Source organism: Capricornis sumatraensis, chromosome 12 (assembly GCF_032405125.1).
Source record: "Capricornis sumatraensis isolate serow.1 chromosome 12, serow.2, whole genome shotgun sequence".
In the NCBI taxonomy this organism is placed as follows: Eukaryota; Metazoa; Chordata; class Mammalia; order Artiodactyla; family Bovidae; genus Capricornis; species Capricornis sumatraensis.
The window spans coordinates 38,654,221-38,671,115 of record NC_091080.1 but is presented as its reverse complement, the minus strand read 5'-3'; the positions used below and the strand labels follow the sequence as shown (position 1 = coordinate 38,671,115).

The window sequence follows — 16,895 nt, the reverse complement described above, 5'->3', positions numbered from 1 at the left end:
ATTAGCCTTAAGAACATAGCAGTCTCTTCATTTTTGATGAGTCTGCACTTTGAAGCTGTGTATTTTGCAGATGAGACAGGGCAGTTAATTCACACAGTTCTCGATTAAGCTTCCTGTACCCAGACTGGGCCCATCTTTTTAAGAACAGAGACCCTGGGGGCTGGGGTGGGGCACACATCCGCCTTAGGCACTTATCGTCTTTTCGGTGGCGGAGAAGATTGAAGAAATGAAACAAGGAAAGGGTCTGTGTGGTCAGCAAAATGTGAATGGACTCTTTCCAGAACATCTACCTTGGCTCAAGTAAAGCTTTATTTTTTGATATATAACTTTTTACATGGTTTCTAATCTTAAACCAAATTTGGGTCAGCGTTAGCTTCCATATATATCAAAGAATGATAAGGATAAATAGTTATAAAATGCCCTCCTGAAAGGTCAGTGAAGTCTTCTTAATGTAAACAAAGACATCACAGTTAGCAAAATTTGTTTGTGTAGACCTTTGTCACTACCCAGATTATTTTTGCTGAGATTTGGATGTGTTACAACTCAAAAGATCATGCTCAAAATTCAGCAGTTACACCTAGTAACTGTGTGATTGGTAGGCTGTCCCTAAACACCAGACCAATAGTTAGGCCTAAGGTAAGTCCCCTATATACAAACTTTCAAAGATGTGAACATGCCCTTGTACACCAGCTGGTGTACTGTAATACTGTACTTTTCAAGGTTATGTAAGATTTAAAATGTTTCCTTTATTTACTGTTTGTTTTTATGTATGTGTTATTTGTGTGACAAGTATTATAAACCTATTACAGTACAATACTATATAGCCGATTATGTTAGTTGGGTACCCAGGCTAACTTTATTGAATTTATGAATGCTCTCTTGGGATGCAACTCATTTGTATGTAGGGGACTTAATGTATTTTGTTTCTAAATCTTGGGACCTGAAATGGTGTGTCACTTTCAACTTTTTATTATCTGTGAAGTTCTGAGATAGGTACTCAAATTTCAAACAAATTCTCTAGTTTTTATCATGTGATTTTCATTGAAATACATAGGGCCAATTACTACTTCAGATTTGAATGTCTTGGTCAAATATGTGAAGATGAATAGCAAAACTCCTGGTGGTGGTGATCAAACACTATACTTTAAGGTCTGAATAGTAAAGAAGAGGTTTCTTATTTGAAAACTGTCTGCTCTTTCGCCCATAAAGGAAGAAATAGATGAGAAAATTTTTAACAATAATGGCCTTTCTTTTGAAATATTTAAGAGCCTCTGGTAATTTTTCTTACATGTTTTTCTTTCTAGGAAAAGCCATTGACAAAATCTCTACAACGTGGAGAAGACCCCCAGTTTGATCAAGTATGTAATATGTATTATATACTGGTTTTTATTTATTTCAAAATGTACAAAGCTAAGGGCTGAGGACTCACTATGGCATGTAGATGAACTTCCTCAAGGAGGAGGCAGGGGTGTGAACCTAGGAACTGAGTCCTGCGGCTTTTATAGTGACAACTTAGAGTAGCCGTTCAACAAATGCCTGTTGGTTTGAAGTGCTGAAGTAATATGAGTAGGTCCTCAATTGGTTGTTTGCAGGATCTTTGTGTATAAGAATTAAAAGAACTGAGAAAAGATGAAGCAACTTCCATTCAAAAACTTTTTGAGATTCTTTTGAATAAATGGTACCATTGATGACCAGATCTCTGCACTAGAGCTTACTTATGTTTGCATCCAATATTCTGTTGAATGCCAACTATGTGCTTGACACGGCACTAGGCTCTGGTGAGATGAAACCTAGGACAAGTTTTAGCCTGTCAAGAATTCACAATCCTGTGAGAGAGAAACTACCTAAACAGTAATAATTAAAAAACAAAAACAAACCAATGTGGTAACTTAGAGTCTCATTAGAGAAAGTGATAAATGAGTAAAACAATTTAAAACAATAAATACAAAGAAGGTCCTTTGAAGAATAGATCAGGACTGGTTAAAGGACTTCGGGCTCTGAACAGTAGATGATAAACATATTCTGGTTGAGTCACTTCAGGAAGGCTTTATGTGTGTTTAGAACGGTGAATAATGGTATCAGAGGAGGCTGGAGATGTGTGTGTGGTGTTTCCTAAACTTCTGTAGTTGATGACAAAGAGGACAGTGTGTTCTTTAAAAACCTCGCTCGGTGCCAGTGGAGGAGACTAAGTCCTGCTGGATTTCAGTGGGCTGGTCTAACACAGTGGGGGTTTTATATTGTCTTATGGACAGGGAGGCCTGGCGTGCTGCAATTCATGGGGTCGCAAAGAGTCGGACACGACTGAGCGACTGAACTGAACTGAACTGATGGAGAACACACGCAGAGTACACTTTCCGTAGCTTTGAAATTGCCTTTAATGTGGCGTCTAGAGGAAAACTCTTTGGCTGTTAAGGTCCAGATGTGTTCAGTCCCAAAATGTAAGGCCTGACTATTGAGACAGAGTCCCCCATTTTCTATTTTACAAGCTGTTCCTTGAGTGCAATCTCACAAGTCTGCACTCATAGCCAGTCTTGGAGGGCTGAGGCGGCCCTGGCTTTGCACTCTGTTGCTGGCAGAACTGGCTGTTTTCTGGAACGCTGGTGGAGTGGGGTGTGGGCTTCACCTCTCTGGATCATGGAGCTGTCCTCTCATCTCACATTATCCTTAGTTGCTGTCACCTGCTTCTCCTTGGGCAGTCAGGGACCTGGAGTGAGTGAGTGGGGTCATCACTTGGGGATTATAGTCATAGCAAGTGTGGCTCTTTCTGTTCTCTTTAAGGGTGTGAATATTATCTGTCTTCCACAATTTTTCACTCTATTTTATCTTCTTTGTCTCTGTCTTCTTAGATTATCACTCTGTGTTCCTCAAAAAAATTGTGCTTTCCCCCCTCTCCAGCTTAATGTACTTCTTTCTTTTTTCCTCCTGGAGAAGAGTACTTTTGCATTCTAACATTCCATATAGTAGTTTTCCCCAATAATTTAGCTTAAACACAATTTCTCATTTATTATTCAGCACTCTATTTCTACATTTCAGCATTGTGGGAAAGAGACAGACTTTGGAATTAGATGGACCTGGGTTTAAATCCCAACTTCACTGCTTAATTAACTATAACACTCTTAACCTTGCTACTCGAAATGTTGCAATGCAGATTCTCTGCCCTGCCCCCATCCACTGAGGCAGACTCTATCTACAGCTTAAGGAGACCCCCAGGTGACCGCCACACACGTTGACACTCAAGAACCACTGCTTGTAACACAGATAAATAGATAAAAATGTGTGTTCAGTCATGTCCAGCTCTTCGTGACCCCATGGACTGTAGCCCACCAGGATCCTCTGTCTGTGGGATTCTCCAGGCAAGAATACTAGAGTGGGTTGCCATTTTCCTCTCCAGGGATCAAACCCACGTCTCCTGCATTTCCTGCTTTGTTAGGAGGATTCTTTGCCCCTAGCACCACCTAGGAAACTTGTAACACATCTCTCTGTATTAAAGACATTTCTGGAGTTAACCTATAGTGAGATAGTCACTGAGAACTTTCAAATAAGGCACATAAGATTATCCTCTGATGGTAAAATCATCAGTTTATGTGTGAACCAAGAGAGAACCAACCCACAAAATCTGTCTTATTTGAAAGAGATAGCACGACTCCCAGGCTAGAAGGAAACTTGACTGGAGTTGTTCCCCTGTGGCTTCTGCAGGGGAAAAAAAAAAGTCAGCCAAATCACCTTTGAAAGTGCTGGTATACTATGTTACCAGCAAATGATAAGAATTGTGGTGCTATGGCAAGGCCATGAATGTATCAAGCTCCCTTAGCATTTTGATATCAAAGGTCCAAATTCTGTAATTCCCCTTACTCCAATTCCAGGCAGAAGGATGTTAATCTAAATTCACACAGAGGTCCATCTATGGAAGAAGAACATGCTAGGGACGCCTCCTTGGTGCTACAGACTCCACTGAAGGAGCCTGGTGGGTTCCTTCCTTCCATTGAAGGAACTGGAGGGTTCCCAGTTCCTGCTGATGAAAAACTCCTATGTGAATGAGAATTAATAAAGACATACAAGATTTCCAACAGCATTCTGAAAACATACACTGCCACTAACTTATTTTAAATGTGTAAATTACTCAGCACTTGAAAGGAAAATAAATGAAAAACTGGCCTGTAGGTAATAAAGTTCTTTATTTTAGCAAACATTTATTGAGTGTGTGTGTGTGTAAGTGTACATGTACACACATACAACACAAAAACCCTGTTGTGAGACAGAGATGTAAGATGTGGTCCCTGCATTCAAGATAGGAAGGAATCTGACTGGGGAAGACCTTGATGCCAGTTGGAAGGACCTCACCATCTACATGTCAGTAGCTGAAAGATCAAAATAACTTGATGTTAAAGCCCATGGGAACAGTGTCCATGACTAGAGAGATCCTTCAAGTTTGGAGGCATTTTGGGAGTTGGGGCATTGATAATGACTTGAGGCAAAAAGGGCCGTAACTAAGACGGAGGCAGAGAAGTAGAAAGAAAGGATGATTATAAGCAACATTATATAAGAAGAATCAATATTGATTAAGAAAAGGAGAAACGAAAAGCTCCTGTAGTTTTCAACGAAGATTTGGAGTCATTTTCATTCTATTTAACAAACATCGTGTGCCTGAAGCATGCCAGGGTTTGTGCAGGGTGCTGAGTTTACAAAGCAGTGAGGGAGTTTCTACCCTCCAGGAATTCCCAGTTCTAGGAGGAAGACAGATACCTGAACAAGTAGTGCTACAATGTAAATAGAAGGTATGGTTCAAGTGCAGTGGAACTCAGGTAAGGGAGCAGCTAAGGATTCTAGAGGATGAGACAGAGGATGAGATGGTTGGCTGGCAGCACCGACTCGATGGACATGAGTTTGAGCAAGCTCTGGGAGTTGGTGATGGACGGGGAAGCCTGGTGTGCTGCAGTCCATGGGGTCACAAAGAGTTGAACACAACTAAGCAACTAAACTGACTGAAGGATTTTAGAGGATGCGGTGGTTGGGTGGCCTCCCTGGTGGCATCAATGGACATGAGTTTGAGCAAACTCGGGGAGATGGTGAAGGACAGGAAAGCCAGGTGTGCTGCCGTTCACGGGGTTGCAAAGAATCAGACACGTGAGTGAGTGAACAACAACAAAGGATGCTAGAGAGAAGGGCGGGTGTGTTACAGTACTGTGGCGAGAGCAGAAATCAGGTTCAGGGATAAAGTGAAGCAGGAAGAGTAAGCATCAGAAGTACACGGTGGGCTGATGGGGCAGTTGGCCAGAGAGGGGCGACCAGAGTCAAATGAGGGCTGTGTGTGTCTACAGAACCCTCTTCTGCCACGTGTAATGCAAGAGCTTAAGGCTGTGCCTTTCTACCAAGCATATGTCCTTTTTTTTTTTTTTTTACAAATTGTTTCTTGTGTACAGGATTATAATTTGATTTCAATATGCACTGCAATGCATTCAAAGTTTAGCTTCCATCTGTCACCATAAAGGTCACCCCATGTACCCTTTCTCCTGTCCACCACCTCTTCCCTGCGGTGACCACTTCTCTGCTTTCAGTATCTCCTTGCTCATTTTTGTTGGGTTTGCTCATTTATTTGTGTGTGTGTTTGTTCTTCATTTACATTTGGGCTCAACACCCTTTTTCAGGATGGTTGAGGTTTCTGAGAATCATTCATGACTTCTGATAATTGGTTTTTTCAACAGATTGTTTCTGGTTCCAGAACAGTTTCTATCTCAGGGTCCTTTAGTGTTAGAGTGAGGGTCCCATTCACTTTAGAGTGAGCTGAGCCTGCAACGAGCTCAGGGAGTCTGGAGTTGCTGCTTTTCTTGTTCGGAGCTGATGTAGGACACGCGTTGCTCAGAGGCATCTCCAGTAACCTTCTGGGAGGCACTGTGTTCACATCTGCTGGGGGCCAGAAAAGTTGGCTTAGTTCAGGAATGCAAGCTAAACAAAAGGTTCCAATGGACACCTTGATAGTTTGTGCTCGAGTATGAGATAGGTGGGTCTTTGTTTTTCCCCACTGTGATTGTCCTGGGTTCCCACAGGGCATTGATTACAGGGCCTCCAGCCTACCTGAATGCCAAAATCTGCAGATACTCAAGTTTCTTATGTAAAGTGGCATAGTATTTTCATATAACCTACACACATCCTCCCGTATACTTTAAATCATCTCTAGATTACTTATGATATATATTACAATGTAAATGATACATAAATAGTTATAAATAGGATTCATAGCATTGCCAGAGAGTGGCAAATTGAAGTTTTGCTTTTTGGAACTTCTGGAATTTTTTTCCAAATACTTTTGAACTGTGGTTGGTGGAATCTGTGGATCCAGAGGGCCGAGTCTATACCTAAAAGCAACATTTATCCACTCTGATTAAATCTGTCATCAACTTCAGTCATTAATTTAGCCTATGATCTTATCAAAATCAAAATATTTTATGTCTGAGCTTCAGTTTCAATATTTGGAAATGGAAGAGGGGAAAAACGAAATAGGCATGTTTGAAGGTCTGTTGTGAGCCCCACACATTATAGTTTCTCCTTTAGTCTCCATAAAAGCCCAGTAGAGAAGGATTAGATCCCATTTAGCGCTTCAAAGAAATGGCAACGTGGCCAAGCTCATTATAGCCTATGAAGGGCAGAGCTGTAACTTGAATCCAAAACCGTGTGATCTTCCAGTACACTAACGAAATTATGAAAATTCAGCTCATGAAGATCAGTCTTCAGATAGGCTGCTTTGAGTAGTTGCAGTTGTTTACAGTTCATTGTGACCTGTTCTTTACTGGTGTCCTGTCTGTAAGTTCCAGATAAGTTGCTCAAACATTCTCATTAACTGCTCTTGGGATTTTCTTCTAGATGGTATATGTTTATGTCCTTTTGTGGCATTTAGTTCCTTAACGTTAAAAATGCCGTCGATGGACAGGAAACACATGGTAACATACATCTCTTACAAATCTATAATAGAACTAAAAAACTTCTTACCATCTTGGGTAACAATAATTTTCCTGCAGAAGAAGGCAGATGAAATTCTAGTGCTTCAACATTGAGTCTCATGCTGCAGTTCAGTGAAAATCTTATTTTAAGTGTATAAGTAAAAAGCAAAATGTATAAGCAAGTGAGAGTAAAAACAAATTGGCTTGCTTTGGATTCACATTAGTGTTATTCGGTGTTTCTTAAATTATTCTCCAGTGGAAGTGGACCAGAAAGTGGACAAAGGTGTTAAAATTAAATAATGGAGATCTTTTCCTAATTTGCAAGAAAACATATTTAACAAATAGATTTTTACACTTTTAAGTTTTATAATAAATTATTCTTAAGCATTTGGTGTCTGTCATCATTCATTGAAATACTTTAATCTAGCAATAGTATGAAATGTGATCAAGTAGAAAAGAAATTGCATCTGAATTGCTTTCATAGATCAATATTTTGTGGTATCACATAGAGAGAACCTTACCCCGGAGACACTTGGCCACCTGGACTAGTTTGAGAAATTAAACCATCAATGAAGTTACTTTAAAATTATCTATTAAATGCACCACTCATGAGTAGTCAGCCTTATAATTGTAAAATACAGAATGACTCCACTGAGTAATTATTCATACATTTATGTCTGAAGTTTCCTTCTTTGCATTCAGCAAGTATAATAATATACTTATGAAAAATTAATGTCATAGCTACAGCATAATGGACAGTCTCTTTTAGCCTATTTATGTATAAAATGCCAAAGTAAACATTAAGAAAACATTTGCAAAGTACATTTAGTATTCCCCTCTATCCCCCCACCCCCAAAAGAAAACACCAGTATGAAATAGTTCTGTGATTCTGTGCACTTCAGGTCTTCAAGCTGCCCAATACCTAGCTCATCTGTGATGGAAGAATATGATCATTTAAACTCAACAAGAACATCTTTGTAAATGTTCCTCCCCTTTCACAGCGACACAGAGCTAGAATTCATCTCACCATTGGCTCGGCTTCCCATAAATGAAGAAGCTGAGCAACCAAGAAGCCAGCTAGACTTTACTCCCTTCCTGAGCTTTGAGGGCCAGGTCTTTGCGAATTCCACCCTTCCTTCCTGACAGCCTGAACTCAAAAGGGCAGTAACAGAGAGATGGAAAAAACACACACAGCCACCCCATGCTGACCTTTCATCTCTTCTAAGACGGTCTCAGTGTAGTTGCCATGGAAAGTATGCTCAACAGATATAATACCAAGAATGCCTTTAGGAAGGCTTTTTCAGGCATAGAAAAAATTATTACAGTCGAGGTTTGAAGAACAGTATTGACATTCTCTAAGGGGAATGTGAAAGTGTTAGTCGTTCAGTTGTGTCCGACTCTGTGACCCCATGGACTGGCTCCTCTATTCACGGGATTCTCCGGGCAAGAATACTGGAGTGGTTAGCCATTCCCTTCTCCAGAGGATTGTGGGTTACACCTAAGTGAAGTAGCTGAATGCTCTACCTGGAGAGATCTAAGAGTCAGACACAGGTTTCTATCACCTTGATGGGTCTGAAGTAAGTAAAGGAGCTTGTGCATATCCCACCCAATGTTTTTTTTAAATCAGTGTTTAATTTTAGAGTAGTTTTGGGTTTACAGGAAAGTTGCAAAGGTAGTACAGAAGGTGGTCATATACCCCACACCCAGTTTTTGCTATTAACCTCTTACATTATCAAGGTATATTTGTCACCACTAAGAAACCCAGCATCAGTACATTATGGACTAAACTCTGTATTTCATCTGTTTTTCCCTAATGTGTGTCTTCTGTTCGAGGTTACCATTGAGGATGTCACATTCCATTTAGTTATCATGTCTGCTTAGCATCTCATCCAGATTTGCACAAGTATTCTTAAATTATTGAAATATAATGGTAGCTACTTTAAGATTTTATTACAGATTCAGTAATTAAGATTGAATTACCCCATGGTCAGGGACTCTGAATTCTGAGCCCTTTACCCCTGTGGGAGGAACTCCCTCCGTTTTGTTGTCATTTAGTTGCTAAGTCATGTCCAACTCTTTTGCGACCCCATGGACTGTAGCCCACCAGGCTCCCCTGTCCATGGGATTTTCTAGGCAAGAATACTGGAATGGGTTGCCATTTCCTTCTCCAGGGGATCTTCCCGACCCAGATATCAAAACCCTGGTCTCCTGCATTGTAGGCAGATTCTTTACCACTGAGCCACTAGGGAAAGCCAATTTGTTTATCAATTCAAAATATTTTAGATGGTGGTGACTTGACAAAAATATCCTTCTGATGCTCGGGTAACTTTAGAGAAAACAAGTAAACGAACCCCTTGACACACTGTAGTTGGCTTTCCTCCAAAAATTTTCTGCTGTTTTATCCACAGGAAGAGCAGGAAAATTTGTTATGACTGTGAATGTTACAGTATTGGAGGGTGGGGGTAGCGGATAGTTCTTTTTAAAAAAACAAACAAAAAAAACTAGATATTTTAAAATTACAAAAACCTATAAGAGTGAGTGACTAGGTTCACCAGGCAGGCTGAAAGCAATAGCCTATTTTTTTTTAATATTATTATATTAACCCATAACTAAAGATAATGTACAATGTTGAATTATATACATATAAGAGAGAGAGCATGAAATAAGCTGTCAAGAAATAGGGTCTGAGAAATACAGCATCATTGCCTTGTTCAGTCTTAGGGCTTGCTTTAAAGGTGATAGTGGAAAGTCTTGGTGACATGAAGCATTGATCTTCCATTGCTCCAGTTGCCTGCTTTATAAAAGAAGTTAAGTCTCGCCTGCTTAACTACGGAAATATTTTAGGTTAACTAAGGTTTTCCATTTCTGCTGCCACCTCCCCAGCTCAGGCCCTGAGCATTGTGTGCCTGGGGCTGTTGCAGGATTATCCTTATTCTATTCAAGGTGTGTGTGTGTGTGTGTGTGTGTGTGTGTGTGTGGTGTGTGTGTGTGTGTGTGTGTGTGTGGTGTGTGTGGTGTGTGTGTGTGTGCTCTTAACCGCCTTTGGTCCAGCCTGCACACCACTGCTAGATTAAACCTCCCCAAACACCATTTTTATGAGCTGAGTATTGTAGTCAGCAACTTTTCAGAGCTTCTCACTTTCTAGAGAAGAAAACAAAAATTTTTTAGACTGGCATTAAGTACCTTTTTTGGACTTCCCTGATAGCTCAGACGGTAAAGTGTCTGCCTACATTGTGGAAGATCTGGGTTCAATCCCTGGGTCAGAAAGGTCTCCTGGAGAAGGAAATGGCAACCCACTCCAGTATTCCTGCCTGGAAAATCCCATAGACAGAGGAGCCTGGTAGGCTACAGTCCATGGGGTTGCAAAGACTCAGACACGACTCATTTTCACTTTCAAGAACGTTTTTTGATTTAGTTCCAACTTAAAATCATCAACTTTGTTTCCCTTCACTCTGGTGTGCCAGAATCCCTACACTAGTCAGATATTTTCTTCTTTCAGTTCCTTCAAAACCCTCATTAATCATATAATCATTATCAACAAACAACTATATTGCACCTTCACAACCATAGGATTTCCTGCTTAGGCTCCTTGCTTAGTTTCTTTTTGGACTATCATTTTAAATTTCTACCCTTTTTTAAAAGGTCCAGGTAAAATCCTACCTTCATTTCTCTTAAACTCCCATCCATCCTCTTTCTCCGGTGATCTCTCTCCTGAGAACTCCTGATTTAAATATGCACCCTTAATATGTTAGTGTATTTCCTCCTGGTCTTATGTTCTATGCCTGCACATTTATACAATGAAAGAAGAGTGAAAGTGTTAGTTGCTCAGTCATGTCTGACTCTGTGACCCCATATACTGTAGCCCACCAGGCTCCTCTGTAGTGTGTCACCACTCTCTTTTCCAGGGGATCTTCCCACCTAGGGATCAAGCCCAGGTCTCCTGCATTGGCAGGTGGATTCTTTACTGTTTGAGCCACCAGGGAAGCCTTATACTTATACAGGTTCTTTCACTCTTTTTTCACTTAACATATCCTAAACATTTTACAACATGAAGTGTTTCTGAAGCAAGATTGTAAATGGTTTCATAGAGTCTACATCAAATTCTACATTGGATGAAGGTATTTACACGTATAGTTGGACATTTGTTTCCATTTTTTTTTGTTTTAAGTAAGGCTGTCATAAACATTTTTACTCATCTCTAATTATGTTCTTGAGAGAAATGCCTAAGAGTAGACTTATTAAGGAAGATTTTATTAGGTTCTTGATAGGTATTTCCAAATTACCTTCCAGGTTTCATGCCAGTTTTTTTCTTTTATCTGTAGTGTATGAACATGTTCTTCTTATCACTGTCTCATCAGCACTAGGTTTTATGATTTGCCTGTACTGTTTGTTAATTAAGTAGTTAAGACCTAACTCTTTGTAGTTTGACATGTTCCAGTTATAAGGTCTTCATCAGAGAGATAGTTTGCAAATATTTTCTCCCAGTCTATGGCTAGTCTTTTCATCACTTAACAATATCCCTCTAAAAGCATAAACTTTTGATTTTGGTGATTTTCAGTAGGTCAAATTCTCATGACCTCTGCTTTTGGTTTGGTCCCTAAGAAATCCTTGCCTACCCTAAAGTGGCAAGGATTTTCTCCTATATTTTCTTCAGAAGTTTTATAGTTTTAGATGTTATACTCAGGTGTACGATCCATTTTGATATCATTTTTGCATGTGAGATATGGATTGAGTCTCATTTTGGGGATGATATTTAGTAAAAGATTAGGAATCTTTCCAAAATAAGGAAAGTAGAATAACTCATCTATCAAAAGCATGTTTGTTTTTTGAAGAAGAGGGGAGATGTTTGCCTTTAACACAGGGTATGTTATTGCTACTTACTTATTGAGTCTAATTTGAGGCATACTTCACATTGTATATGATTGATTATTTGGCAGAAAACCATATATTGTATTACTACTTAGGTTATTTGGGGGGTAGACTTGTTTATTTCACCTAAGCCATTAGTATAATTATATTAATTAATGTATGTATTTGTATAACAAGCATTTTTGAGGATCTAAGAAGTACAAGGCACTGTACTTCTTAGATGGTATGGGAAAATAATTTCTTTGCAGTCCATGCAATTAACATCTGATTTCTAGAATGAAAGGGAGTCAAAGTAATTAACTTTCTTAAGCTACAAAGTTACTATTGTATGAAGAACATCTGTCAACAGTAAGAAACTTGGGTTCTTGGGAATGCATGTACTAAAAAGATTATTAAGGAGAGGAGTGTGATGAATAAGAATATTTTGTAGTGCCTATGGTTTGGAGTTATTTGTGAAATGAAAAGTTTCTCAGTAATTGGCAGTGCCACGCAAGTTTTTTAATCACCTGCTTTTCTCTGTAGGTCATCAGTTCAATGAGCTCGCTTTCTGAATACTGCCTGCCTTCCATTCTACGTACATTATTTGACTGGTATAAAAGGCAAAATGGCATTGAGGATGAATCACATGAGTACAGACCAAGAACCAGCAATAAATCCAAAAGGTACATTTCTTTTATATAAGGATTATGAGGATTATTCTTTCTCTTTCTCTTTATTTTTTCCTAAGAAACCAATCTGAGTGAGAGTTGGGAGTGCCACTAGACCTTCTGACCTCTTTACACTTGAGCCTAGGCTGCAGGGCTCCTTTTCTAGCAGGTGGCACCTTCGGAATGTTAGTTGCTGTGAGCCGCCACAGGTTGAAATGGTTCCATGACTTTATTTTGCCAGTGGTGGGGGCAAGGTGTCAAAGACCCCAGGTAACTCTCTTGCCTGCTCCTCTCCTGGGCTGTCTCTCCTCTGGTGCACAGTTAAAGGCAGAAAGCCTGCAGCAGGCCCTGCAGGACATTCCCTAGATATTCGGATTCACTTTGTAACCTGGGGTGCCCAGGGTACTGCAGTGGGAAGGTCCGTGGATTGGACATTAGGGACACTCCCAGAACTGCCACCAGTGAGCCATGAGAGTCTGGGCAACTCTCCACCTGTCTGAACCTCAGCCTCTTCACGGGCAAAAGTGGGAAGTCAGATCACCCCATCTCTAGCTTCCCTTCTGGCTGAGATTTGCCTGATTGTTCTGTGGTTCCCTTCTCTTGTGGATTTGAAAAGTAGAACTTGCCGCTACTTGTGCTGTTCAGCCATAAAACTTAAGACGCTTGGTTGAGCTGTCCAATGAATGTATGTCCCCCAGAGTTCTAAGTAAATAGGTATAATTTTGTGTGTTTGAAATCAACCTAATAAAGCAAGGTAGCAAATAAGAAAGTTTAATACATTTACCTTTCTTTAAAAAAATGAGAGATTGTTTTAAAAGCGCAGATTTCTCCAAATGGATTATACATTTTTTAATGCTTTTAAAGACAATATAATGGAAATTAATCACTCAGAAAATCAGATATTAACTACTACTTGTGAGTGATTTATCCCTCTCATGTTTCTTGACACTCCAGTGCTTAAAAATATGTAAACTTCTCTTGAAATTGAAGACCTGTTATCTTACCAAATTATATGTCAACTGAACTTGTAATTTCATTATTGCAATATGCTTGAGTTTTATGCAAGATTTATTTACTTATTTTGTTTGGAGGAGAGATTAATAACTTTTGTATATTGAATAATTATTCTAGTTGAAGAAGGATTTTTTAATGGAGATAATTCATATACTATAAAACGCATCCTTTTAAAGTGTGTGAGTCAGTGCTTTTAGTTTATTCACAAGGTTGTATAGCCATCTCATCGTCTCATTCAAGAATATTTTTACTACCCTAAAAAGAAACCCGTACCAATTAGCAGTTTCTCATAAATACTTTTTAATGTATCAAATTTAAAGGTAGAATTTCAATTCTGTGTCTGAAAATGATTCAATCTGTATGATTAATAAATTCATCCACTTATTAATTTAGTATTTTCCCCATATAACATGGCAGCTTATTAATAGATACTAAAACTTTCTGGGGGTGGAAAGTGGGAGAGTTTGAATGAGCTTAATTCAGTTAGTTTTAGGTTTTTTTCAGAATTGAGTTACTAAAATTAGGTTTTTCATAAACTGATTTCTGTATGGATTGAAAATAATTGGTTTTTAGATTGTGTTACTGATTATTTCCAGGAGATCAGAGTAATTGCCAAGATCAAATACAGAATTGGTACAGTGAAGTTCAATTCAGTTGCATTTTAGTTAGCAATTGGAAGCTTAAAATAAGAGAGAGAATATGTGTTTTGGAGAAAACCAAAAGAATGAGGGTCTCTAGAATATGAGGTAGCTAACATTGGGGTTTCTCTTATTAGAAACAAGAAAAGAAGAACTTTAGGAAGAAGCATAAGCAACTGAAAACAGTCAAATGTGATGGAGGTGTATTTGGGTTATGATCTCTAAGATTGTGTATGATTTCTAAGATTAGTATAATATCAACATTTTGACTGCCAAATAAATTTGTCAGATGCCTCTGGCTCCTGGCAGAGAGACCTCAAACCAGCAACAATGTGAATTCGTTATTGGAAACGTGTATGTCTTCCTCTTATTTGAAAGCATAAATTAACTGATCAAATAAAATCGAAGCAGGAGTTTAATTTCTTTCTACCCCCCAATTTTTTTTGTTTTGCTACTTTCTCAAGGTCCTCAGGCCCCTTTTGAAGACCCCAGTAGCCCTCCCCTCTCCATGTCTGCTGGCCATCTCTGAGAGTTTGCCTTCCCTTTGGCCTACGGACTTCTTGTTTCTCTTCTCCATGATGTAACCTCTAGGTCAGACTTGCAGACGCCCTCTGTTTAACGTAACTCCATATGTTTTCCTCTCCTCCCTTCATCTGGCAGCAGCACTTTCTAATTCTGGTGGGTCTTGAAGGGCTCCAGGTAGATGATTTGGTCCATCGCTCTCCCTCCTGGCAGAACTGTTTGTTAATGATCCTGAAGAATGAGCTCCTACCTGGTTCATACATTTCCCCTTGCAAGTTAAAGCTGCAGCTTCCTTTGTTGACCTGCTGTGTCACCTACCAGGCTTAACTGGATGCTTTCAAGGCTGCAGAACTCCTCCAAAGTTCTTTTTTAATCTTTTATATGCTTTCTTCTCATTCTCTCTGGACTGAAGAGAAAAACATTCCGTATTTAAAAGTATTTTGAAAATATCTGCCTGACAAATCCAAATTCCATCATCCTTTCTCATGAATTTTATTTAATATACAAGTACTGAGCAGTTGTGTGTTTGGGAGACTCTACTAAATACTTACATGTTTTAATACTCAAGCAAACCTTACTATAATGACTCCTATTATTTCCATTTTGTAAATGGAAAAATTACTGGTAAGTGGAAGAGCCATAATTTTCATCCAGGACTGTTCCACACCAAAAACCAACGCTCTTAGCCACTGTTCTTTGCTAAGGAGCTTGGCAGTCACTTCATTTGTTCAGTTCCAAATTAGCCCTCAATCAGTTCATTAGAGAAGCAGGAAATGAAGGGAGGGAGGTAAAAACTCACACTTCTGTCCTCCTGACGGTGCTTATTCTGCTCCCTAACATTTGATGAGTTCAGATGACTCTCCTTTGCCCCTTCTACCTCTTCGTCCATCTGCTGTTTAATCTTTCTCTCTTCCACCACCCCTTGACATCTTCTTTCTTCCTCTCATTAATCTCAAGTGGCAAAAGGTCAAGAGAAAGGGCCGGGAAGGCAGGGGGAACAAAATTTAATACTGATTCTTGTTCACCTGCTACCTACTCCCATTGGTAACCTACTATTTCTTTCCATTGTTTTGATCTTTTCACAAGATCCTCTAAGTGTCTACCTCTAGCCTGGGAGCCCTGGGTCATGTTTGTTTCCATCTTCAAGATGATAGGATTCCTAGATTGAAAGGTGCCTTAAGAAAGTCCGCAAGAGGAAATTGTAGGTTCCCAAATAGTGGCTCAAGTTGACTTGGTTGAACATTTAAAATATGATGTCAGATACTCTAATTCACAGTGTGTCCATTGCACCACACTTATTATAGGAATAATTTCAGTGTGTATTTATCACTGTAGTCTTGTCATAACAAAATTGATTTGCAGTCCATTGAGGATGAATCCTAGATTTTTGATGAACTATATCACTTGGAGAATGTCTTTAGTGCCCATTTAATGTGAATATTTTAAATTTTTACAGTGATGAACAGCAGCGAGATTATTTAATGGAAAGACGGGACCTCGCCATTGATTTTATTTTTTCTTTAGTATTAATAGAAGTTTTGAAACAGGTAGGTCATCAATTTAATGTTACCTTTAGATAAAGTTTATTTATCTGATAGCAACTTGTATTTTTGAGGTCTAAGTTTATTAAATTGTTCATGAATTTCAAATACCATGTCACATGAACTATACTGCTTGATGGCTAAAGGCTGTCTATAGTCCATTGGAAGTACTCTTATTGATTTTATCTTTAATATTCCCTTCCAAGCTAAGAACCATCTTTTTTTCTCTTTTCCAGATTCCACTTCATCCTGTAATAGACAGTTTAATACATGATGTTATTAACTTGGCTTTCAAGCACTTTAAGTACAAAGAAGGGTAAAGTAATTTCTTTCCTTCAAATTTTGAAGAAGTCGGGTGCTTAAAATGAAATCAAGTTTGCTCTTTTCAGATGACCAGGGGGATTCCTCACCTGTCTAATTGGATCTTGTCTAGGTACCTTGGTCCTAACACTGGCAATATGCACATTGTGGCAGACCTGTATGCAGAAGTCATTGGCGTGTTGGCACAAGCTAAGTAAGTGAACCTCAGAACCCTTTACCATAAGAACACGAGTGTCTGTGCCATCCGGCCCTACTCCCAGAAAGGGGAAGTGTGTGCGCTTACAAGAAACTTACGGTTTATTTTTGCTGTGTGTGTCCTATCGCTGAACCTCACTAGAAGCTCCCTGAGGCAAGTACCACGTCTTCTTCCAATTTGTTTTCTCCATTACCTTTTTCACTTGGCAGTCG

The 16,895-nt window shown here is 39.2% G+C and overlaps 1 protein-coding gene across 2 annotated transcripts in view; it reads left to right on the top strand.

Annotated features, from left to right (window-relative positions):
• The window catches only part of FRY (FRY microtubule binding protein), a 248,217-nt gene that overhangs the window by 76,983 nt on the left and 154,339 nt on the right, over positions 1-16,895 (top strand). For both annotated transcript variants that reach the window (XM_068984472.1, XM_068984473.1), the window contains exons 3-7: positions 1,305-1,358; positions 12,327-12,466; positions 16,082-16,172; positions 16,403-16,482; positions 16,600-16,680. In XM_068984472.1, the coding sequence (XP_068840573.1) occupies positions 1,305-1,358; positions 12,327-12,466; positions 16,082-16,172; positions 16,403-16,482; positions 16,600-16,680 (446 nt within the window). The remainder of the gene's footprint in view (positions 1-1,304; positions 1,359-12,326; positions 12,467-16,081; positions 16,173-16,402; positions 16,483-16,599; positions 16,681-16,895) is intronic.